This window comes from Emys orbicularis, chromosome 7 (assembly GCF_028017835.1).
Source record: "Emys orbicularis isolate rEmyOrb1 chromosome 7, rEmyOrb1.hap1, whole genome shotgun sequence".
Classification (NCBI taxonomy): Eukaryota; Metazoa; Chordata; order Testudines; family Emydidae; genus Emys; species Emys orbicularis.
The window spans coordinates 77,974,372-78,000,533 of record NC_088689.1 but is presented as its reverse complement, the minus strand read 5'-3'; the positions used below and the strand labels follow the sequence as shown (position 1 = coordinate 78,000,533).

General features: G+C 45.9%; 1 protein-coding gene across 1 annotated transcript in view; it reads left to right on the top strand.

Annotated features, from left to right (window-relative positions):
• The window catches only part of FANCD2 (FA complementation group D2), a 183,633-nt gene that overhangs the window by 51,260 nt on the left and 106,211 nt on the right, over positions 1-26,162 (top strand). The window contains exons 19-26 of the mRNA XM_065408219.1: positions 1,612-1,672; positions 2,219-2,344; positions 15,038-15,111; positions 15,209-15,355; positions 21,123-21,223; positions 21,595-21,710; positions 22,423-22,531; positions 25,048-25,149. Coding sequence (XP_065264291.1) covers positions 1,612-1,672; positions 2,219-2,344; positions 15,038-15,111; positions 15,209-15,355; positions 21,123-21,223; positions 21,595-21,710; positions 22,423-22,531; positions 25,048-25,149 — 836 coding nt within the window. The remainder of the gene's footprint in view (positions 1-1,611; positions 1,673-2,218; positions 2,345-15,037; positions 15,112-15,208; positions 15,356-21,122; positions 21,224-21,594; positions 21,711-22,422; positions 22,532-25,047; positions 25,150-26,162) is intronic.

Here is a 26,162-nt window from a genome sequence, read left to right as displayed (position 1 = left end):
GTGTCCACAGTTCAAGATGGATTTTGATAAATTGGAGAGGGTTCAGAGAACAAGAATGATTACAGGATTGAAAAACATGCCTTATAATGAGAGACTCAAGGAACTCAGTCTATTTAGTTTATCAAATAGAAGGTTAATGGGTGACTTGATCGCAGTTTATAATACGTATGTGCGGAACTGAAGTTTGATAATAGAGTGCTCTTAAGTCTAACAGACAAACGTGTAAGAAGTGCCAATGGCTGAAAGTTGAAGCTAGACAAATTCAGACTGGAAATAAGGTGCAACTTTCTAACGGTGAACCATTTACCAAGGTTTGTGGTGGATTCTCAATCATTTGGAATTTTTAAATCAAAATTGGGTGTTTTTCTAAAAGTTTTGTTCTAGTTCAAATAAAAATTAATTCAGATAAGAATTAATTCAGACAGGTCAGACTGATCACAATAGTCCCTTCAGGCTTTATAATCTATGAATTTCTTGTGCAGGGATGTGGCACTATATGCTGAGTATGCAGGACAGTGGGCACAGCCAGGGGGGCTGTTAAGGGATCATACCTGGAACAAGAGGCTTCAGGATTAGTTTAAATGGCTTTTTATTTGAGTTCCATTTAAGATCTAGCACACTTCCTATGTAACTTTTCAGAGCTGCTGAAAGCCCCAGGGCTCACTAGAGGGTCTCAGAGGTCACAGCATAAAGTGAAGGATCACACAATTCACTCACTTGGTTGTCTTCAAAAAATGCTCTCACTGTTATGTTACATGGAGAGAAAAGCCCAGTCTAGCTGTCTCTCCAGGCCCATGAGCCAGCACACTTCCCAACAGCAGCTCTCAAAGGTGCTCTTCTGCATAACACTGTCTCTAGAGCACCTAATGAAAAGGACACTGTAAAGTAGGCTTGATATTCTAGCAGGGCATGTTGGTGGGGAGTGTGTATTGGAGATCTGCAGAGCAGATTAATACACTGCTACTTTACAATGGTTCTGTTGTCTTCCTGTAAAGTTTCTCTTTGCTATTGAAAGTTCTTACCCCCTGTGAAGTATTGCATTGTGTGTGCAATGGCTATTAGGCAGGATGGACAGGGATGGTGTCCCTAGCCCCTGTTTGCCAGAAGCTGGGAATGGGCAACAGGGGATGGATCACTTGGTGATTACCTGTTCTATTCATTCCCTCTGGGGCACCTGGCATTGGGCAGTCGGAAAACAGGATACTGGGCTAGATGGACCTTTGGTCTGACCCAGTATGGCCGTTCTTATGTTCATATGTGCTCCAGTGATTCACCTGAACTTTCCATAGACAGTGCAGCCCTAGCCATCCTTTAGGTTAATCAACAGTCTTATGCCTACAATTCTGACAGTGGAAACAAGAGCACTTTTTAATGATGCTCCAAGAATCTCCCTATTACTCTCTGCCATTTCCTATCTGTGCTGACACTTAAAACTGGGCTGAAGAAGCGCTTGGGCCTAGGCAGTGGCAGTTAGGCGTGTGCCTTTTTGGTAGGCCCATCTTTCCCACGAGTAATTCCTCCAGGGCAGGGAGCCCTGTATCTTAGTATAAACAGGTTTGAGCATCTCGCTGTATAGTGTACTGTGCAGTGAAAAGAGCTTGTTGATTTCAGAAGTAAAGAAGATGGGTGTTCATTGGAGAGAACGCAGCAAAGTGAAGAGCACTGCAGACAGGTGAGTGCCAGGACACTGCGTATGCTGAAGGGAGACTGGAGTCCATGCAGCTGCCAGGGGATTGTGCCGGGAAGGGGGGTGAAAGGCAGAGGAGTGTGTCTCTGTGGAGAGGTCAGGATCCCACTGGACGAATGGGCTATTTGTGTCAGTGCAGGGCCCAGGAATGGGATAAGGCAGGTTTGTGTGTCTGCAGAGAGGAGAATGAGAGGCCCTTTGGGGGAAGATAGGGTCTGTGCTTGGTCTGTAACCACTTTCCTCCAAGGAGTTCAACAGTGCCTAGCAGAATGGGGTCCTGGCCCATGACTGGGGCTGCTAGTCAGTGCCGTAACACAAATACATAATACGAGCGGTCAGGTGGGTGGAGAAAGGCAGCAGCTTGTGGGGTTTGTATGTCAGTGAGAGGGGCTAGGCAGGGGTTTGTGGGGGTTGTGGCTCAGTGGGAGAGTTTGGGGGGTGGAGAAGGGGGAGCTGTGGATCCTGCCTGTGTCTGATCAAGCTGGTGGGTAGGGTATGTATTATCCCCCTGTCATTGGTCCTTCTTTGCAGCTCTCCATCTTGCTCGATCTGGTGAGCTACTGCTGTGAGCAAAGTCCTGAGGCCTTGGCTCTGTATTATGATGAACTTGCCAACTTGATTGAGAAACAGAAAGGGAATTTGGATTCGCAAATCCTGGTATGTTGTAGAGTGGTTTGTATTCAGTCAATTATACTAACCCTTTGGTGACATGCAGGTTAACCAGGCATTATGGGACAGCATCTGTGTAAGAATCACATTCCTGTCTGAAAAAGTTATTCCTGTTATTGCTACAGGTGACACCTAGGATTCCTGTAACTGACTGAGATTAGATGGAAAATCCAGACTTTCAGCTTGTTTACTTTTTTGTCTGCATACCCAGAGTGGTCTGTTGTTGGTGTATGCCTTTCACACAGCCACGGTGGAGAGAGAAACCTTTTTAAAAATAGCAAGTGTGGTTGTAAATGTACCAGACATAGCAGGGGGGGATCAAGGGCAGAGATGGAACCTGAAACTTACTTTAAACTTTTTTTTTACTTGTCATCCCTTTAAACATGCAGGGCTCTCTAATATCCAAGGGTTTGGAGGAGACACCATGGAGCTGTTTGGGCTGCTTGGTGGGGGAGCAAGTTGGGACTTCTGCCTGCACAGAGTCTCGATTGACCCTGCCTTTCCCCTTACTTGGGAGCTCTTCCAAACCCTGCTTTTCCTTCTACTGTGCCTACTGGGGAAGGTAGCAGGTCAGATTGGGAGTTGGGAGGGTGGCTGGTGGGGAATATGAGACCATGGGGGAGCTATTGTGGGGGTGGTCTTGTGCTGTCAGGGCACAGGAGGCAGGACTGGTATTGGGAGGAGGGTTGAACTTAGCTGTGCTGTGATTCTTGGAAGCAAGTACCAAGACCACAGCAACCATAGTTCATTAGCCAGTGCTGAAAGTCCAGAGTATTTAGTGCCATTGGCTGAGGGTTGCAGAGATGACCTTGCGTTCTGCTTTGAAGCCTCTGTGGCTGTGTCATCATTAGGAAAAAGTGTGTTCTTACCTGGAGTCAGCTAATATTAGGTAAAATCCTAGCCCAGATGAGATGGTTTGGAGTTCTCACATGTTAGCAGGTCAAGGTAAAACTATGGGGAGCCTAGTCTGTAATTCAACCTGCCAGTTCATGTGAAGTCTACACACTGCCTTGTCTTCACTGGGATTTTATCTTGAGCAACCCACTTTCCCCCTTCATCCCCTACCCCATTGAAGACAAGGCCTGTGTAGTTGGGAGATGGAAGACGAACAAACCAATGTTGTGAGCAGTGGCAGCAGAGTGGCCGCCTGAGAGCTGGGGGCCCCAAGTAACCTAGAATTCTGCATCAAACACAGCTTGCCGTGGGGAGGAACGATCATCCTGCACAGAATCTGTCAATGGGGACCCCTTGAATGGAGGTGTCCGTCTGTCTTTGGGTGGCCACAGCCTGATAAACCCCACTGCTAGAGAGCCCAGGGCTTTTTATAGCATGTTGGGTTAGCCTCAGAAAGAAAAAGGTTGAGAATCCCTGCTCTAGAATAACCTGTGGGTGCTGGGTGCATGTGAGACTGTGTAAAGGGGTGGGGAACAGGCAGAAGCAGACAGGGAAGCTGGATAGTGCGATAATCTTCTTAAAATATTTGGATGTGGCAGAGACCTTCCCCTCCACAGTAGCTGAGTCAAACTGAATCAAGGACATGGGAGAATAATCACAATAATATCTAGTGGTTTCATAGCACTTTTCATTTCAAAGGCAGTGAGTAGCATTTTAGGGCTAGGGAAGCTGAGCCACAGACTGGGTAGTGATTGGCCCAAGGTCACATGGCGTATCTGGGAATAGGACCCAGGTCTCTTCAGTCCCAGTCCAATGCTCTGGCCACTGGGCCACATAAGTGTATGAAATGCAGGGGGAAGAGGATGCTCTTCCCTTTCCAGGGAGAAAAAGATACTGGAAACCAATTAAGATCCCCACCCCTACCTTAGGCATTTGTTCAGCTGTTTCCTATGTGTAATTTCTTGGAACTTTCCTACTCCCCCCCAAACTGTTGGATTAGCTCTCTACCCCTCATCCAATCCCATTCATTTCTGTCTCTCCCTCAGCCATCGCTGATGATTTAATGGTGTAAAGTGCATGGGATCCAGTTTGCATGACATGCAGCATTTGACATACTGTGGGTAAGGTCTTCAGACAAAAACCTTCTCATGGATGCCACCTCTCCCAGTCCCATGGCTCCCCTGCTGCAACTAGAAGGCTTGGTTGCATGCAGAATGCATATTAAGAGAGTAGTAAGTAGAGAAGATATTCGCTGCAGCTGCTTAGCAAAATCCCAGTTTTGTCTCTCAGCTGTTCGTTTCCTTTCCCTTGCCCAGGCTCCATGGTTCCTTGCAGCCTGCTCTGATCTCTCCAGGACTCTTTAGTTTGGTTCTGCTCTTCTTTGTATCTGTTGCCCCTCTTGTTTGGGGTCATCTTCAGATTTGATCACAGTTTAATTTATACCGAAGGAACAACTGACAAAGAAGGAGGAACGTTGGCTACAGCTCTGAGCAGGGAGAGTGCCTGAGTAATATTTCCTTCATCTTTGAGTAGTGTCCCTGTGGGCAGCCCACTTCAGGTGTGCCTGCGCCTTTGATCGGAGATTTTCGGTAGCGGTGCCCATTTAGCCCACGCATGCACCCCATAAATCCTCATGACCTGTGCTGAGGCTATATGGGGCTGTGTGGGTGAACTACACGTCGTTCCTTTTCAACTGCCCTCAGCCTGAGACAGAGGCTACAATGTGTGCCTGTTTTCTAATGCTTAGCATTTACCTAGAATAGTTAATTTATAGTTACTTACCTTCCAGTGTTTATAGTGTTGGAACAGTTATTCTTGCTGGTTTTTTCCCCTTTATCTCTCTCTGAAAAAATATATCTTTTTATTCCTAGATATAGTTAGATAGTTGTTAAGAACTTCCCCTTCCTAGAGTTGTCATCTTCGTTATTTTGCCTTGGAATGCCAGGCGTAGAGCAAATGGTTGCTTCTCTACATAAACCTTTTGGCATTGAGAGCAGTCAAAAATGTTTACCTTCACTTTCTGCTTCTAATCAGATCAAAGTTAGTAAAGATAATGACAGACAATGTAGCATGCATGTATTATATCAACCATTAAGGAGGTATATGTTCCCCATCACTCTGTGCTGGAACAATAAAACTCTGGAATTGGTGCATAGCCATTCATGTAGTCAGCCACATAGTCATCTCAGCTTCTTATGTCTCAGGTATTCAGAACACCATAGCAGATGACCTCAGCAGACATTTCTTTCTAAATTATGAATAAGAATTAAATTCCAGAGTTCTCCACGTGATTTTCTTAGCTTGGGGGTTCCTCGAGGTCGATATGTTTGCCATGGCAGCCAATGCAAAATGCATCCATTATTGTTCCGGGTATGCTCGATCCCATATCTGTATGAGACACATTTCTCATCTCCTGGACAAAAAGACTTCTCCACATGTATCCACTGACACTGTTACATTGAAGGTTCTCAACAAGATTAAACAAGATCAGGCCAGAGTCATACTGATTACACCAATGTGGCCAAGACAAGTCTGGTATCCCTATCTAATCTAATCTAATCTAATCTCTTGTCCTTCATGGAATCTTTCAATCAGTCCTCACCTACTAACTGAGGGTGCTGGTCGAACACTTCACCCAGCTTGCAGAATCTGAGACGCCAAGCATGGTACCTCAGTGGTTCTCAGGAATAGGGATATCCTGTTCCTCAGACGAACAGCAAATTGTATTAAATAGTAGAAAACCATCTATAAGAAATACTTCCCTCCAGAAATGGAAACGATAATATCTTCAGTGTAACAGTCATTGGATTTTGCCAACTCGCTCTCCTCTTCCCTGGGTATTGGATTGCCCACTGGAATTGAAGACATTGGGTCTTCTGTTAATTGCATCAGAGTACACTTAGCAGCAATAACATACAATAACAAAACCATAGGGGTTTTTTCGCTGTTCGCTCACGCAACTACATCAAGATTCCTAACAGGTTTGTCTAATGCAGGGGTCTCAAACTCAATTTACCTTAGGGCCAGTGCCAGTCCTCAAATTCTCCCAGTGGACCAATAATGTCACTGTAGATGGTGTTCAGAAAAGAAAACATTTATATTGTATATTTTAATTTGAATTTCTTAGAAATAATAAAGCTGTCATACAACTTTGTACAATTCTTCGCCTGCCAGAGAGTTTTTAGTGTTTGCCAGACACCTGGCAACGTTTCAGTTCTGTCAGTTTGTTGATGTTTGGCCTCCGTGAGTGAGCAATTGAAACCTTCAGGATTGCAGCAAGGTGTGCATCAGATAGTTGTGTTCGGTATTTTGACTTGTTTATATTTATTGTGGAAAAAAGTGATGCTGACTCTGCCCAGTAACTAATGATGCTGCCTCCATGGCTGACTCTGCCCGGCAACTAATAATGATATCTCTGTCCCTCTCTCCCAGCCAATTGGAGCTACGGGGAGTAGTGTCTACAGCGGACATTGTCTGCAGCATGTCTGCCTGTGTCTCTCCTCGCGTCTCTCCTCCGCGGGCCGCAATGGGGAGGTTCTCGGGCCACAGATGGCCCACGGGCCAGGAGTTTGAGACCCCTGGTCTAATGTCTTCCCAAAATCAGTGTCTCCACTCCTAGCTGGGACCTGCACCTAGTCCTTAATTGCCTCATGAAGCATCTATTTGAACCACTAGCTACGTGTTTGTTTGTTTGTTAGATTTATCTGTGAAAACAGCCTTTCTGGTAGCAATCACTTCTGCCCAAAGGATAGGAGAATTGGGGGCTTTAATGGTGGACCCCTTCCATTTATGGCATTCGCCAGAGAAAAAGTGTCGCTATGGGCCCATCCAAGATTCATACCTAAAGCGTTCTCAGAATTTCACATTAATCAAATTATACATCCCCTGGTTTTCTTTCCAAGACTGCATCAGATTAGTCAAGAAGCTATATTCTATACTCTAGATGTCAGGAGAGCATTAGCCTTTTACCTAGACAGGACCAAACCATTTAGAAAATCTCCTGGGCTACTTGTACCAATTGCAGAGAGAAACAAAGGTTTGTCCGTTTTGAAACAGAGGTTATCAAGGTGGATCTCTGGTTGTACTGAGACTTATTGTGACAGAACTCATGTCCAATCCTCGTCAAGAGTGATGGCACATTCTAGGTCTATAGCCTTATCTAAGGATGTACCAGTTGCAAACATCTGTGGAACGGCACCTTGGTCTTCTCTTCATACCTCTTCTAATCATTATGCCATGGTGCAAAATCACATGCTGCTGTAGGCAATGCAGTTCTCTCTTCTGTATTGGACTCTGCTCCGAACCTTAGGGAACTACTTGTTGGGAGTCACCTGAAGTGGAGCACCCACAGGGACACTACTCAAAGAAGAAGGAGAGGTTACTCACCTTGTGTCCTTGTAGGGGCTTCACTAGTCACCCTCCTTCCCCTCTGCTTTGGAGACTCCCTTGTGGGTGAGGAAGGAACTGAGGGAGGCTCACCCACACAGCTCCATATAGCCTTGGTGCAGAGCACGAGGATGTGTGGGGTGCATGTGTGGGCGGAATGGGCACCGTTACCAAAAATCTCTGATCCAAGCCATAGGATTCAGGTGCAGCTGAAGTGGAACACCCATGGGGACACACATCTTGAAGAACTCCAGTTACTGCTCAAGGTGGGTAACCGCTTGTCAAGGCAGTATCCCCACTCTGGCGCCTCGAGTGCAGGAAGTGGGGGCCCGCAAGGATTTTAAAAATTAATACTTGCCACTCCAGGGTTGTATTAAACTCCCAAGGTTACAGCTTCTCTCTGACCTTGGCTTGGTAAATGCTGCCACCACCCAAATGCAAAAAAACCCGTTTGAACCCAGAAAGGAGCACTTGGGAATTCCTCCCTGTGGGGTACCCTCAAGCCCTTTCACCCCCCCTCTGGGGAAGAGCTGAGAAAGAGCCACAGCTAATTTCCTTTGTTTTATCAGCTAATCAGACAACATGCACAAACCTCTTAGGACACCAAAAATCCAATCCTGTTCTTAAAAAGGGTAAATTTTATTAAAAACAAAAAGGGAAAAAATACATCTGGAACTTGGGCTTTTTGCTAGATCTTAAAAGAAACAATTACAAAAATTAAGTAAGCAAAATAGCTTTTTTGGGGGTTCAGCTTAAAGGTTACAAGCAAACAAAAGCATCTGGGGTTAACACAGAGGAGATCCACAAGCCAAGATAAGAAATAAACCTGATAGCGTCTAACTAAACATTCCCTATCCAAATTATTTCTTCTAAGTATGGAAAATACTTTTTCATACCTGGTTTAAACCTTATACAGTATTTCTGCTTATAGCATTGCTGCTCCGTGTCCCTGCAGCCCAGAGAACAACAGACAAAGGGAAAGTTTTTTTCCCAATTTTAAAAAGTTCTACATTCCCAGTGGCTCTTTTGGTCAGGTTTCCACTTCCTTTTCTTTACCTGGGGGACTTTTAACCCTTTACAGGTAAAGCAAGCAAAGAACAGCCACCAAGAGGGATTTTAAAGCTAACTGGCTGGCTGGGTGTCCATCAAAGGGAGCTACCCCACCACTTTATCACACGCTTCCCAAATCACAGACGGTGCTGGCCAGCCTGGGTCAGGTCGTGTCCACACCGGCTGGGATTTCTTCCTGAAGGTTTAGGAAACAGAGTTAATAAGATACATGCACCTCTAATTTTACTAATAATTACATGAAGAACTAAACAGTACTTTTTACATTTTAAGGACTACAATGACTTAGAATACAGGGATGTTTTTACCCAGCTGATTCTGGGAAACCTTCCTGGGAGAGTGCATCAGCCACTTTTGTTAGAGGCTCCTGAAATGTGTTGTATTTCAAAAGTAAAGTCTTGAAGAGCTAAACTCTACTGAAGAAGTTTTTTGTTAGTCTCTTTTACTGTGTGAAGCCACTTCAGTGCAGCATGGTCAGTCTGCAGGTGGAACTGCCGTCCCCAAATGTATGGGCGTAGCTTCTTCAGAGCATACACAATGGTGTAGCATTCTTTTTCTGAGACTGACCAGTAGCTTTCCCTCTCAGAAAGTTTTTTGCTGAGGAACACGACAGGATGGAATTGTTGATCTGGTCCTTCCTGCATTAAAACTGCTCCTACACCATGCTAGGCCGCATCTGTAGTTACAATGAACGGTTGGTTGAAGTCCGGGGCCCTCAGTATAGGGTCAGACATAAGGGCCGCTTTAAGCTGGTTAAAGGCTTTCTGACACATCTCAGTCCACTGAACTGCATTTGGTTGTTTTGTTTTTTCCTGGTCAGGTCTGTCAGTAGGGGTGGCAATTTGGCTGTAGTTTGGTACAAATCGTCGGTAATACCCGGCCAAGCCCAAGAAGGATTGGACCTGCTTCTTTTATTTAGGGACAGGCCAATTTTGGATAACATTTACCTTAACCTATAGGGGTTTGATAGTACCTTTACTCACCTGGTTTCCAAGGTACGTTACCCTGTTTAGGCCTATTTTACACTTTTTGGCCTTAACGGTTAATCCTGCCTCCCTTATGCTCTGGAAGACAGCTTGGAGGTGTTCCAGGTGTTCTGCCCATGAATCTGAGAATATAGCTACATCATTGAGGTAGGCGACTGCAAATTCCCATAATCCAACCAGAAGGTTATCTACCAATCTCTGGAAGGTGGCGAGTGCATTTTGCAGTCCGAAAGGGAGCACATTAAATTCATACAGCTCTACATGGGTGATGAAGGCTGACCTTTCCTTGGCTGGGTCATCTAGCGGCACTTGCCAGTACCTCTTAGTTAAGTCTAAGGTGGAGATGAACTGGGCATGTCCCAGTTTCTCCAATAGCTCATCTGGCATTGGATAGTTTTGTGGGCGAGTTACAGCATTTAGTTTATGGTAGTCAACACAAAAGTGGTTTCCCCATCTGGTTTGGGAACCAGAACCACCGGAGAGGCCTATGCACTTTCAGAGGAGCGGATTACACCCATTTGTAACATGTCCTTGATCTCCCTTTCATTGCGGTTTTGGCTTGAGGAGCCATCCAGTAGGGTTGGGCTCTAATTGGGCAAGCATCACCTATGTTAATGGAGTGGTATGCCTGTTCTGTCCATTCTGGGGTGGCTGTAAATATTGGCGCGAAGCTGGTGCACAGCTCCTGGATTTGCTGTCGCTGCTTATGCCCAAGGGTTATGGGAAGGCTCACCTCTTCCACACCACCGTTGTTTTTTCTGTCATAGTAGACTCCTTCAGGCCACTCAGCATCGTCTCTCTCCTGGGCTGTAAACTGGAGAACCTTGATTTCTCGGGAATAAAAGGGCTTTAGAGAATTAACATGGTATACTTTAGGTTTTAGGGTAGGGTCTGGGAATGCTATGAGGTAATTAACAGCTCCCAGGCACTCTCAGACCATAAATGGCCCCTCCCACGACGTTTCCATCTTATTGGCCTGGAGCACTTTCAGGACCATGACTTGGTCACCTACTCCGAAGAAGTGAGGTTTTTACCCACGAAAGCTTATGCCCAAATAAATCTGTTAGTCTTTAAGGTACCACCAGACTCCTTGTTGTTTTTGTAGATACAGACTAACACGGCTACCCCCTGATACTCCGAAGGAACGCTCTCTGGCATGTTTATCATAGCAGGCCTTTTGCTTTTGTTGAGCATCCTGTAGGTTTTCTCAAGCAAGGGCTAGAGAGTCTTTGAGGGTGTTTTTCAGGTTGGTTACAAAGTCCAAAATGTTAGTTCCTGGAGAAGATGTAACCCCCTCCCATTGCTGCTTCACCAACTGTAATGGCCCCTTAACATCATGGCCATAAACGAGTTCAAAGGGTGAAAATCCCAAATTGGGATGTGGTACAGCCCTGTAGGCAAAGAGCAACTGCTGCAACACTAGGTCCCAATCATTGGAGTGCTCATTCACAAATTTACGTATCATGGCCCCCAAAGTCCCATTAAATTTCTCCACTAGGCTATTTGTTTGATGGTGGTAAGGGGTGGCAACCAAGTGGTTCATCCCATGAGCTTCCCAAAGACATTTCATGGTCCCTGCCAGGAAGTTAGTTCCCGAATCTGAAAGGATGTCGGAGGGCCAACCTCCCCTGGCAAAAATGTCTGCCAATGCCTGGCTCACGCTTTTAGCCCTGGTGTTGCTTAGAGCTACTGCTTGTGGCCATCGGGTGGCAAAATCCATGAAAGTCAGTATGTACAGCTTTCCTCTGGGTGTCTTCTTAGGGAAAGGACCCAGAATATCCACAGCTACACGCTGAAATAGAACCTCAATGATGGGGAGTGGCTGGAGAAGGGGCCTTGACCTGGTCTTGGGGCTTTCCCACCCTCTGGCACCCCTCACAAGACCGGACATAGGTAGAAACATCCTTGTCCATTCCCTCCCAGTGTAATGACTTCCCCAAACGGTCTTTGGTCCTATTCACCCCAGCATGGCCACTAGGGTGATCGTGGGCTAAGCTCAAGAGCTTTTCCCTATACTTAGTTGGAACTATCAACTGTTTCTGAGGATGCCAGTCCTCCTTGTGCCCACCAGAAAGGGTCTCCTTGTATAAGAGTCCTTCTCCTATAATAAACCAGGACCTATTAGAAGAGCTGAGAGGCGGGTCGCTCCATGCCGCCGTCCAAGCTCCCTTGAGTCTCTCATCCGCTTCCTGCTCTGCCTGGAACTGCTCCCTTGATGCTGGAGACATTAGTTCCTCACTGGGTTGTGGACTTGGGCTTGGTCCCATTGGAAGTGATGCAGGTGATGGGGTTGTTTCCGTTGACTGTGAACCGCTCTCCGCTGGTTCACTAGGTGGTATTTCAGGCTCTGATTGAGCCTCTTGTGCTGGTTTAGCTGCTGTTGCAGGTGCAGGCTCAGTGCCGCCCTTTGGTGCTGACTCCCCTGACTTTGGTGGGGTTGCAAGCACGGGCTCTGGTGCTGACTGCTCCCCCAGTTCCGATTCTTGGGCTGGTTCTGGCTGGGTCCCAAGAACTGGATTTACAACTGCTGCCATAGACTCTGGTTTGGGGTTTGGTTCCACCACCTCTGGCTGGGTCACTGTAGGAGGCTCAGGAATGGACTTAGGCTTGTTTAGCCTGGCTGTGGGTGACCATCACCACCCTTTTTGTTAGCCTCACATGGTTGGCTAAGTCTTCTCCCGGCAGCATGGGAATGGGATAATCGTCATAGACTGCAAAAGTCCATATTTCTGACCAGCCCTTGTACTGGACAGGCAACCTGGCTGTAGGCAAGTTAAAAGAGTTGGCTGTAAGGGGTTACGCCGTCACTTGGGCCTCTGGGTTGATGAATTTGGGGTCCACAGGGATTGGTGGATAGCTGACACTTGTGCTCCAGTGTCTCTCCACGCAGTAATCTTCCTCCTGCCCACACTCAGTTTCCCTTCACTCTGGGGGTATTTGCGAAACATCTGGGCCTGAAGGCTCTTGGTGGGACTCTGGGGTGATGAGTTGTAGTTGGCTGGTGCTCTTGGAGCAGTTGGCCTTCACATGCCCCAGTTCATTACATTTGAAGCATCGCCCAGCAGACTGTGGGCTGGGGCAAGGTGGGTGGTTGGAGAGTGGGATGGTGGGGTGAGAGGGCTCCTCCTGGCGAGATGGGGCTTTGGGCTGACCCCGATGGTGGGGTGTCGTCTTGGGTTGCCCCTTCTTGTATCCGATCCAACTGCAACTAGCTTTCTTCTTCTCCGCCACCTCCACTCATTTGGTTCCGATCTCCCCCACCTCAATTACAGTTTTGGGCTTCCCATCTAGGATGTACCTTTCTATTTCCTCAGGAACACCCTCTAAGAACTGCTCCATTTGCATTAGGAGAGACAGATCTTCCCAAGATTTAACATTTGCTCCTGATATCCAGGCATCCCAATTTTTTTTACAATGTGGTAGGCATGTTGGGAAAATGCCACGTTTGGTTTCCACCTTAGGGCTTCAAACCGCCAATGGGCATGCTCGGGTGTTAGCCCCATTCTAATTTTGGCCTTTTTATTTAAAAAGTTCGTATTCGTTCAAGTGTTCTTTAGGCATTTCAGCTGCCACCTCTGCTAACTGTCCACTGAGTTGCGGCCTCAGCTCCACCGTATACTGGTCTATAGGGGTGTTGTACCCAAGGGAGGCCCTTTTGAAACTTTCTAAGAAGGCTTCTGTATTATCGCCTATCTTGTATGTGGGGAATTTCTTGGAATGGGGAGCGGTACCTGGAGAAGGACTGTTAGGGTTACCTGGTAGACCCAGCTTAGCCCTTTCCAGCTCTAAGCGCTTGAGCTCTAACTCTGCCTCCAAGCGCATTGCCTGCATTTCCACCTTCAAGCGCTTTGCCTCTCTCCTCTCCTGCGCTTCCAACTCCAAGCGCTTCGCCTCTCTTTTGTCCTCCGCTTCCAAGCGCATCATCTGTAGGAAGAAATCCTTGTCTTCTGCAGTCAGAACTTGGTCTGGGTTAAGGGCATCCCTCCAGCTTGGCACCTGGATCTTGGATTGGGGAGGGCTGACCCTTCCCCCCTGGGATGTCCCCTTTCCCAAATCCGCTCCCTGCATTTCTGTCATGAAGCTGGATGTCTGGGCTTGATCTGGGTCTGTATTCTCCATGGTGTGCCGCTTTGGGAAGACTGGTTTCTCTAGGATTTCGGAGCCTGACCTCAACCTCATGCACAGGCTGTCCTACTCTAGCCTAACTATTTCGTTGCCACAAAGTTAGAAAAGTTAGTTCCCCCTCAGGCAGCAAAGAAAAGAAAAGAGAGAAAAAAAGAAAACTCCCTGGTTTTCAAGCAGCCAAAAGGAAAAATGTGTCCTTTTAAAATCCTGAGGTCTGTGCTTCTGGTTCAAAATGATCCCACCGCTCTGCCACCATGTCAAGGCTGAATCCCCCCTCTGGCCCCTCGAGTGCAGGAAGTGGGGCCCTGCAAGGATTTTAAAAATTAATAATTGCAACTCCAGGCTTGTATTAAACTGCCAAGGTTACAGCTTCTCTCTGACCTTGGCCTGGTAAACGCCACCCAAATGCAAAAAAACCCCTTTGAACCCAGGAAGGAGCACGTGGGAATTCCTCCCTGTGGGGTACCCTCAAGCCCTTTCACACACACACCCCTCTGGGGAAGAGCTGAGAAAGAAAACAAAAGAGACTAGCTGTGGTGATCAGCTAATCAAACAACATGCACAAACCTCTTAGGACACCAAAAATCCAATCCTGTTCTTAAAAAGGGTAAATTTTATTAAAAACAAAAAGGGAAAAAATACATCTGGAACTTGGGCTTTTTGCTAGATCTTAAAAGAAACAATTACAAAAATTAAGTAAGCAAAATAGCTTTTTTGGGGGTTCAGCTTAAAGGTTACAAGCAAACAAAAGCATCTGGGGTTAACACAGAGGAGATCCACAAGCCAAAATAAGAAATAAACCTGACTAACTAAACATTCCTTATCTAAATTATTTCTTCTAGGTATGGAAAATACTTTTTCATACCTGGTTCAAACCTTACACAGCATTTCTGCTTATAACATTGCTGCTCTTTGTCCCTGCAGCCCAGAGAACAACAGAGAAAGGGAAAGATTTCCCCCCCAATTTTAAAAAGTTCTACCTTCCCATTGGCTCTTTTGGTCAGGTTCCCACTTCCTTTTCTTTACCTGGGGGACTTTTAACCCTTTACAGATAAAGCAAGCAGAGAACAGCTACCAAGAGGGATTTTACAGTTAGCTGGCTGGCTGGGTATCCATGAAAGGGAGCTACCCCACCACTATTTATCACACCGCTCCTTTCTGTACTCCCTGCGCAGCTCCTTTCACTAAACCCCGTGCTAAGCTGTGGTTCTCTTTCTTCCAGGAACAGATTGGGAAGAGTGTGGTGGAGGACTTTTCCAATGACTTTGTGGTAGATCTCACTCCTGCAGTTGATGGGTATGCTAGAGAAGTGCTAAGTGTTAATGCTAATAGTGTCAATAGTTGAATTTGCTAACATGATGATGACCGCGACTGACAACTGGTTTCTCTGCAGTGTTCACCTGTTCCCAGTGAAGTCCTTGTATAACCTGGATGAAGATGAGAGTCAGGGAACAATTGTTATCAACCTATTGCCACTGCTGTCACAGAACTGGCTTGGCAAGAGTGTTGATGAAAATACAACTAGGAACCAGGGTAAAAAGTAAGTGATGCCTTCCTTTTAAAATCATTTCACTGTCCAATAAATTGCAGTGTTGTTCTTTCCTCTTAGGGCCATGCACCATAAATTCTGGTCACAGCTCTGCCTCCCTAAATGCCTATCAAATAAATATACAGAAAAGTTAGGCAGGAGCCTGTATTCTTGTCCATTTCTTGTCATTGAAGATGTCTGGGGCTGTGTGGTGTGGGAGAGGCAGGATGATACAGTGGTTTGAGTGCTAGCCTGGGACTCAGGAGACCTGGGTGCTATTCCCTGCTCTGCCACAGACTCCCTGTGCTACCTTTGGCAAGTTGCTTAGTCTCCCTTTGCCTCAGTTTCCCATTTGTACAATGGGAAAATAGCACTTCCCTGCCTCCTGGAGATGTTGTAATAATAAATATATCAAAGATTGTGATACTGTAGAAGTGGGGTTGATATTAAGTACCATAGATAGATTTAGTTTAGAGAGGTTTCAGAGTAGCAGCCTTGTTAGTCTGTATCCGCAAAAAGAACAGGAGTACTTGTGGCACCTTAGAGACTAACAAATTTATTAGAGCATAAGCTTTCGTGGGCTACAACCCACTTCTTCGGATGCATATAGAGTGAAACATATATTGAGGAGATATATATACACACATACAGAGAGCATGAACAGGTGGGAGTTGTCTTACCAACTCTGAGAGGCCAATTAAGTAAGAGAAAAAAACTTTTGAAGTGATAATCAAGATAGCTCAGTACAGACAGTTTGATAAGAAGCAAGTGTGAAAATACTTACAAGGGGAGATAGATTCAATGTTTGTAATGGCTCAGCCATTCCCAGTCTTTATTTAATCCTGAGTTGATTGTGTCTAGTTTGCATATCAATTCCAGCTCAGCAGTCTCTCGTTGGAGTCTGTTTTTGAAGTTTTTCTGTTTTAAGATAGCCACCCGCAGGTCTGTCATAGAATGGCCAGACAGGTTAAAGTGTTCTCCCACTGGTTTTTGAGTATTATGATTCCAGCTATCTTGATTATCACTTCAAAAGTTTTTTTCTCTTACTTAATTGGCCTCTCAGAGTTGGTAAGACAACTCCCACCTGTTCATGCTCTCTGTATGTGTGTATATATATCTCCTCAATATATGTTCCACTCTATATGCATCCGAAGAAGTGGGTTGTAGCCCACGAAAGCGTATGCTCTAATAAATTTGTTAGTCTCTAAGGTGCCACAAGTACTCCTGTTCTTTTTGCGGATACAGACTAACACGGCTGCTACTCTGAAACCTGTCATTATGCAAGGCACTGCATTTAGCCGTATGGAGTGGAAATCCATCAACTTCATGAAAAAACTCGTACAGATACAGACAGACATCATCTTCCTTTCCAAATGCAAGCAGATGGACATCATACCAAAAGGACTAAAGGTAAAAAATCCATTACAATCTACATATCACACAGACTATGCTGAGATACTGTGTCACACACTCTCAAAGAAACTGCGAAACCACCTGATCAGCATCCTATACAGCAAACAGGGAAAGATTAAGAATGAGCTCTCAAAACTGGATACTCTCATAAGAAACCAACCTTCCACACAAACTTCCTCATGGATAGACTTTACAAAAACTAGACAAGCCATTTACAAGACAAACTTTGCCTCTCTACAAAGGAAAAAGGACACTAAACTATCTAAACTTCTACATGCCACAAGGAGCCACAACAGTAGTTCCCTTAACCCACCCAGCAATATTGTTAATCTTTCCAGCTATACTCTTAACCCAGCAGAAGAGTCTGTCCTATCTCGGGGCCTCTCCTTTTGTCCCTCCAGACCCACGAACATGATACAGTTCTGCGGTGACCTAGAATCCTACTTTCGACGTCTCCGACTCAAAGAATATTTCCAACATACCTCTGAACAGCATACTAACCCACAGAATCCCCCCTACCAGCACTACAAAAAAAAGGATTCTGCGTGGACTCCTCCGGACGGTCGAAACAACAGACTGGATTTCTACATAGATTGCTTCCGTCAACGTGCAAAGGCTGAAATTGTGGAAAAGCAACATCACTTGCCCCATAACCTCAGCCATGCTGAACACAACGCCATCTACAGCCTCAGAAACAACCCTGACATCATTATCAAAAAGGCTGACAAAGGAGGTGCTGTCGTCATCATGAATAAATTGGAATATGACCAAGAGGCTGCTAGACAGCTCTCTAACACCACATTCTACAGGCCATTATCCTCTGATCCCACTGAGGATTACCTAAAGAAACTACACCATCTGCTAAAAAAACTCCCTGACAAAGCACAGGAACAAATCTGTACAGACACATGCCTAGAACCCCGACCAGGGACATTCTATTTGCTACCCAAGATCCATAAACCTGGAAATCCTGGACGCCCCATCATCTCAGGCATTGGCACCCTAACATCAGGCTTGTCTGGTTATGTGGACTCTCTCCTCAGACCCTACGCTACCAGCACCCCTAGCTATCTTCGAGACACCACTGACTTCCTGAGGAAACTACATCGGTGATCTTCCAGAAAACACCATCCTGGCCACTATGCACGTAGAAGCCCTCTACACCAATATTCCACACAAAGATGGACTACAAGCTATCAGGAACAGTATCCCTGATAATGTCACAGCTAACCTGGTGGCTGAACTCTGTGACTTTGTCCTCACCCACAATTATTTCACATTTGGGGACAATATATACCTTCAAGTCAGCGGCACTGCTATGGGTACCCGCATGGCCCCACAGTATGCCAACATTTTTATGGCTGACTTAGAACAACGCTTCCTTAGCTCTCGTCCCCTAACGCCCCTACACTACTTGCGCTACATTGATGACATCTTCATCATCTGGACCCATGGAAAAGAAGCCCTTGAGGAATTCCACCATGATTTCAATAATTTCCATCCCACCATCAACCTCAGCCTAGATCAATCCACACAAGCGGTCCATTTCCTGGACACTACTGTGCTAATAAGCGATGGTCACATAAATACCACCCTATACCAGAAACCTACTGACCGCTACACTTACCTACATGCCTCCAGCTTCCATCCAGGACACACCACACGATCCATTGTCTACAGCCAAGCTCTAAGATATAACCGCATTTGCTCCAATCCCTCAGATAGAGACAAGCACCTACAAGATCTCTATCAAGCATTCTTAAAACTACAATACCCACCTGCTGAAGTGAAAAAACAGATTGACAGAGCCAGACGAGTACCCAGAAGTCACCTCCTACAAGACAGGGCCAACAAAGAAAATAACAGAACACCACTAGCTGTCACCTTCAGCCCCCAACTAAAACCTATCCAGCGCATCATCAGAGATCTACAACCTATCCTGAAAGATGACCCTTTACTCTCACAGATCTTGGGAGACAGACCTGTCCTCGCTTACAGACAACCCCCCAACCTAAAGCAAATACTCACCAGCCACCACACATCACTGAACAAAAACACTGACCCAGGAACCTATCCTTGTAACAAAGCCCGATGCCAACTCTGTCCACATATCTATTCAAGTGACATCATCATAGGGCCTAATCACATCAGCCATACCATCAGGGGCTCGTTCACCTGCACATCTACCAATGTGATATATGCCATCATGTGCCAGCAATGCCCCTCTGCCATGTACATTGGCCAAACCGGACAGTCTCTACGCAAAAGAATTAATGGACACAAATCTGACATCAGGAATCATAATACTCAAAAACCAGTGGGAGAACACTTTAACCTGTCTGGCCATTCTATGACAGACCTGCGGGTGGCTATCTTAAAACAGAAAAACTTCAAAAACAGACTCCAACGAGAGACTGCTGAGCTGGAATTGATATGCAAACTAGACACAATCAACTCAGGATTAAATAAAGACTGGGAATGGCTGAGCCATTACAAACATTGAATCTATCTCCCCTTGTAAGTATTTTCACACTTGCTTCTTATCAAACTGTCTGTACTGAGCTATCTTGATTATCACTTCAAAAGTTTTTTTCTCTTACCAACTCTGAGAGGCCAATTAAGTAAGACAACTCCCACCTGTTCATGCTCTCTGTATGTGTGTATATATATCTCCTCAATATATGTTTCACTCTATATGCATCCGAAGAAGTGGGTTGTAGCCCACGAAAGCTTATGCTCTAATAAATTTGTTAGTCTCTAAGGTGCCACAAGTACTCCTGTTCTTTTTTTTAGTTTAGAGAGGAGCTGGAGGAAGTGTGATAGAGGTATATAATTGAGTGCTCCTTTTTTATTCCTTCTCCTAACACAACAAGACATCCACTGAAACAGAAAGACTGCAAAGTTAATCCTGATAAAAGGAATTAATTTTTACCAACATATATTCAGCATGGGAACTTACTGCCACAAGAGATCGTTGAGGCCAGGAACTTTTTTGGGTTCAAAAGAGAATTTGACATTTTGACATGAATAACCAGAAAATCCAGAGTTACATTAGTGTGAAAAACACTTTTAGGAGGTACGTAAGCCCTCCTCCCTCAGGGCAAAAGCAACCAGTGACTGAGGGAGTTGGGAGGAAATTTATCCTCCACACTTCACAGCTTCTCACACCTTCCTCTGACTCATTTGGTATTGCCCAGATGCTGGATTAGATGGACCCTGGTCTGATTTGATCTGTTCAAGTACAGCTTCTTTTCTACCTGTGGAACTTTACCCTAAACATTTGAGATCAAGGACTTTATTTGGGAGCGAAGCTGAGGGAGAAAAGTTAACCATGGTGTGACAGATTTTTGTTACCAGTCTGCCTGGGGTGTCAGGTGATTAGGCTGAGGCCACAGGATTGTTAGGGGAGGAGATGAAGGAGCACACCAAGTGACTAATTTTAAAGCTTTATTAATTAAATAACAGCGGTGAGTGCTGGGTGCTTTCCATGTTACTTGGAGGAAGGAAGAAAGCGTTAGTGCCCGTGCCCTAACCCACTTTCATACTCACACGCACAACCCACGGCTGGCCAAACCTGGGTGTAACATAAGAAGAAGAGGGGGAAGGGTGGACGAGAGTTCTGTCCTGTGCACAGGCCGTTCAGGGTCCGCTGTTGATCTCCGATTTGCTTCAGCTTTTAGGAGGGTTTTAAGTTTTGGGGTTTTTTGGGGGCATTTTGTTTAGGGACCTTTGTTCCCCTTGGTTTTTGCATCAGTTTAAACCAGCCTTTTGTGGCTTTTTTAGCTTTTTTAAAACACACCGGCTTTAGGGACATGAAACTGTTGTTTTTCCCCTTGCTGGCCTTCACTGTCTCACTAGTTTTTGCAGCCCCTGCAGTTCTGTTCAGCTGAATTTTTCTTTTTTATGGCTGGTTGGGGTTGGAATCCAGGCCCCCGTCTTTCTTGGCAGGCAGCCGAGAGTGGGTTGTGTGCCGTGGCCTTGGGCTGGAGTTAGCATCTTATCTTCGGACCTAGCTGGAGCTTCAGGTTAACCCGTTCCCTTCTCCCTTCCTCCCCCTTCGGCCTCTCGCAACCTGCAAAGGAATCTTTCACTCCACACTCACACTTTCAACCCTTCCCACAATACACTCCACTACATATACAAACGCTAGCAACTTTCAATGCTAAACTTCTTACCCCGGGGGACCGCGCTGCGGGCAATTTTACTGTGATTGTGACATTGGTGCTTTTCTGCCCTGCAAACTCGCAGGGGCAGAATATTACAAATGGGCAAAGTGGCTTCAGAGGGACAGGAAATGTTTTTCTTTCTTGAGGTTCTCCTGGTGGGTGGTAGAATGCAGAAAACAGCCTATCTCTTCTTTTCCCAGGATAGTGTCCCCAGAGTGTCTGTCTCCCTCTTTCCGATTGCTGAGGCTTTACACGACGGAGCAACACAATGGGAGCATGGAGGAAATCGATGCCTTGCTAGGTATAGGGAATAGCCATTGAGCTCTACCTGTCTGAGCCAGTCTACCTGCCCTAGTTCTGCCAACAATCTCTGCAGTCTTGGCAGGGCCCCCCCCAGGACTGGTGCAGGAGAGATTGAGGTGTTGTGTTACCCCCCTGGACATGGTGGGCTGCTCTCTTACCTGAGGGAGGTGGTTGGCTGGGCTCGGTTTCCTCAGGTGGGAGGTTGAGTTCAACAGTGCTCAGTGCGGTGGTTGGTACAGTGCATGAAATGGGAATAAAGCATTCTCCACACAAAGGGAAGCCGGGTGAGTGAGAGTGCCAGAGCTGGGTGTCATGCTAACTGAGCCTGGCAAGCAGAGTTCAAGCAGCCCTATTCCTGCTCTGTTACAGGCTGTCCCCTACACCTGACTGACTTGGAGATAGAAGGGAAGTTGGACTCCTTAGCCAAGCAGGAAAGGGAATTCCTGTGCTCGCTCTTGTTCCATGCGCTCAATTGGTTCCGTGAGGTGAGTGGAGCTGCAGAAAGAGGCTGGGCCTTCCAGTGCTCACTTCATACCTCACTATGCTACAGAATTTTGTATTGTAATCACCTTCTAACAGGCTTGTAACATGCCACCTGTGCAGTGGGGGAGTTGGCAGGCCCAGGTCCCCATGGACCTGTCCTGCCCCTCCAATGCAGGGGAGGCAGTTGGGTGGGCACAAATCCCTGCATCTCCTCCCTGCTCGCCCCCCAGGGCAGAAGGGAGTTGGTGGGCACAGACCCCCATGCCCTAGGCACTCTCTTTCAGATTTCAGGGATTCTGTAGTGAAGACCAGATGTAAGTGGCTTCACAGGGAGCGCTGTTTACAATTCATGTCCCCTCCTGGTGGATGGCTTCCTGGTTGTCACTTGTCCCAGTCCTTTGGGATAGACAAATGCATCATGCATTAATTTCTCTCCCCTAATTAACATGTCCACCAGTCCCTCTTTGTAAACATGTCTAAAAGGCTGTCCAGTAGTTGCTTCTGTGACATGGGCATTGCTGCTTTGGTAGTTTTTTTTCTGGTGGAATTCTGAAGAGATGGGTTTTTCTGTGCAGCCTGGATTCAGAGATACAAACTGCCTGTGTGAATGGAGTCACCCAGATGTTCAGGACTAGTAGATGTTACTCAGGCAGGAGAAATTAATTACTGAATAGTGCCCCTTTTGTTGCTAATGAGTATGGTTTGTATCTATAGGTCGTGAATGCCTTCTGTCAGCAACAGGACCTTGAGATGAAAGGGAAAGTTTTGACTCGATTACAGAACATCACCGAGCTACAGAACATGCTCAGAAAGTGCTTAGCAGGTGAGCTGTGCAGAATACAGGATCCAGAGTCCGAGTGAGAATTCGCTCCCGGGAGGGGACCACTCTGCATGGCTAAGTGCCTTGTATAGTTATTCTCTGAATTATGCTGGGCCCTCAGTCAGCAGTCACCATTCTCTGGCCGTCCAGCTCTGCATGCAGCAGCCTAGAAATAAGGGTGACAATACCATACCATGCCATCCTTACTTCTGTGCTGCTGCTGGAGGCGGCTCTGCCTTCAGAGCTGGTATGGTATGGTATTGCCACCCTTACTTCTGTGCTGCTGCTGGAGGCAGCTCTGCCTTCAGAGCTGGTATGGTATGATATTGCCACCCTTACTTCTGTGCTGCTGCTGGCAGGGCGCTGCCTTCAGAGCTGGGTGCCAGGCCAATAGCCGCTGCTTTCCGGCTCCCAGCTCTGAAGGCTGCGCAGAAATAAGGGTGGCAATACCTTTGTGACGGGTTTGGTCACAGAGACCCCCTTGGGACTGTCACCCGTTTTCCCTGCCAGCTTGGGACTCCAGAATCCTGTCTTGTTGAGCCAGATACGCTAATCTGCTGCAACACAAACCTAGGGTCTGATCCATGCCCCCAAAGCTGCAGACTTAACTGAAAACGGTTTAGCAAGTGCTCCTGTCTCTAGCACCCAGACACCCAGTTCCCAATGGGATCCAAACCCCAAATAAATCCGTTTTGCTCTGTATAAAGCTTATACAGGGTAAATTGATAAGTTGTCCGCCCTCTATAACACTGATAGAGAGAGATGCACAGCTGTTTGCTCCCCCAGGTATTAATTACTTACTCTGGGTTAATTAATAAGCAAAAGTGATTTTATTAAATATAAAAAGTAGGATTTAAGTTGTTCCCAGTAATAACAGACAGAACAAAGTAAGTTACCAAGCAAAATAAAACAAAACACACAAGTCTAAGCCTAATTCATTAAGAAACTGATTACAGATAAAATCTCACCTTCAGAGATGTTCCAATAAGCTTCTTTCACAGACTGGACTCCTTTCTAGTCTGGGCCCAATCCTTTCCCTGGTACAGTTCTTGTTAGCTCCAGCTTAGGTGGTAACTAGGGGATTTCTCATGACTGGAACCTCCTTTGTTCTGTTCCACCCCCTTATATAGGTTTGGCACAAGGCGGGAATCTTTTGTGTCTCTGGGTCCCCACCCCTCCTTCTAAATGGAAAAGCATCAGGTTTAAGATGGATTCCAGTACCAGGTGACATGGTCACATGTCCTGTGAGACCCTAAGCCTTCATTCTTCCTGGCCTGACTCACAGGAAGGCTTACAAGTAAACAGAGCCATTTACAACCAATTGTCCTAGTTGATGGGAGCCATCAAGATTCCAAACCACCATTAATGGCCCACACTTTGCAGAATTACAATAGGACCTCAGAGTTGTACTTCATATTTCTAGTTTCAGATACAAGAATGATACATTTATACAAATAGGATAACCACACTCAGTAGATTATAAACTTTGTAATGATACCTTATAAGAGACCTTTTGCATGAAGCATATTCCAGTTACATTATATTCACACTGATTAGCATATTTTCATAAAATCATATGGGGTGCAATGTCACAACCGTGCCCCCTCCCCCCCCCCCCGTGAAATCTGTATAGTAGAGGGTAAAAGCACACAAAAGACCAGATTTCACAGAAGGAGACCATATTTCATGGTCCGTGATGCATTTTTAATGACCGTAAATTTGATAGGGCCCTAATTATAAGCCCCATTTTAAAATCTTTGGACAAACTGGTCTGGGAGTAGTAAGCAAGCCCTAGCCCTTTAAACTGCTGCAGCAACATAAAGAGGGCAGCAATGGCTCCAGGGGAATACCCTGAAGTAAGAATGTTTGTTCCCTGGCTGGCCTAGAGTTGCTGGAATGGCTTTGTGCTGGCCTCCCTACCAGCCCCCAGTGTAAGGGGCATACAGGAGGTGAGGCTAGAGAGCACTGTGTCCTGGTCATTCTTGTTTGGCACATAGCAGAAAGAGAGCCATTTCCGCCAGAACATAAGTTAGAGCAACCTTGATGGTGCTCTACCTTCTAGACACTATGGAGGGATCAAAGGTAACTTAAGGCACTAAGCATAGGAGCAGGGCTGGCTTTAGGAAGTGCGGGGCCCGATTCGAATACCCGGCGGTGGTCCGGGTCTTCGGCGGCACTTCGGCGGCGGGTCCTTCGCTCGCTCCGGGTCTTCTGCGGCACTGAAGGACCCGGAGCGAGTGAAGGACCCGCCGCCGAAGACCTGGACCGCCGCCGGGTGAGTAAAAATTAAAAAGGTGCCTAAGTTAGGCACTCTTCTTTAGGGCGTGGGGCCCTCTTAGGCACGGGGCCCAATTCGGGGGAATCGGCCTAAAGCTGGCCCTGCATAGAAGTAGAGGAGGAGGTGACCAGGATCGGGGGGGGAGGGGGGGCGCATCTCCCGTGAAAGTCTAGCTTGCTCATATTTTATTGTTTGTGTGAAGAATTGAACTCACTGACTTGCTGTCCTCTGGCTCTTTCAGCAAGCCCTGGTTATGTACCTCCCCGCGCTATCTTCGACTGTGAAGCCCTGGAAGCAGCACCAACTATCAATGCTGTTGTTCTAGTTAAAAAGAAGAAAACAGGTAGAGAAAATTCCCCCAAAATACTTATGCAAACAGTTTGCAGTCAAGGATGCAGCAGAATTGCACAGTTGTAGCCACATCAGTGCAACCTTAGAAACAGGGATCAGACCCAGGGTCTGTACAGCCCAGTATCTGGTCTCTGACAATGGCCAGCACAAGATGGTTCAGGGGAAGGTGCAGGAAATGCTGCAGTAGGTGGTTATGGGATAACCTGCCTCCAGGGGAAGTTTCCTCTTAATTCCCATTAGTTAGAGGTCTGTTTAAGCCCTGGGGTTTATATCTTTCCAAAACTTAAAAAAAATAATTAAAAAATGTAATCGCGATTAATCACAGTTTTAATCTCACTGTTAAAAAATAGAATACCAATTAAATTTATTAACTATTTTTGGATGTTTTTCTACATTTTCAAATATATTGATTTCAATTACAATACAGAATACGAAGTGTACAGTGCTCACTTTATATTATTATTTTTATTACATATATTTGCACTGTAAAAATGATAAACAGAAGAAATAGTATTTTTCAGTTCACCTCATACAAGTACCATAATGCAATCTCTTTATTGTGAAAGTGCAACTTATAAATGTAGACTTCTTTTGTTACATAACTACACTCAAAAACAAAACAATGTAAAACTTCAGAGCCTACTTCTTATTCAGCCAATCACTAAGAAAAACAAGTTTGTTTACATTTACGGGAGATAATGCTGCTGGCTTCTTATTTACAATGTCAGCTGAAAGTGAGAAATAATCTATTTTATTTTCTCATGGATTTGGTGGTTTTCTCATGGATTTGGTTGTTGCTAATGGGGAGAGATTTAAAGGGGGAACCTATTAATAAACAAACTCTTTCTCAGTGGATTAAGAGCTGTATAGGGCATTGTTACACCTTAGCCAGAAAGCCAGTACCTCCTGGCTTGAAGACACACCTCACCAGAGCCACAGTAGTGGCTTCAGTAGCACGCCTTAGGCAGATTCCCCTGTGGGAGATTTGTAAAGCAGAAACTTGGA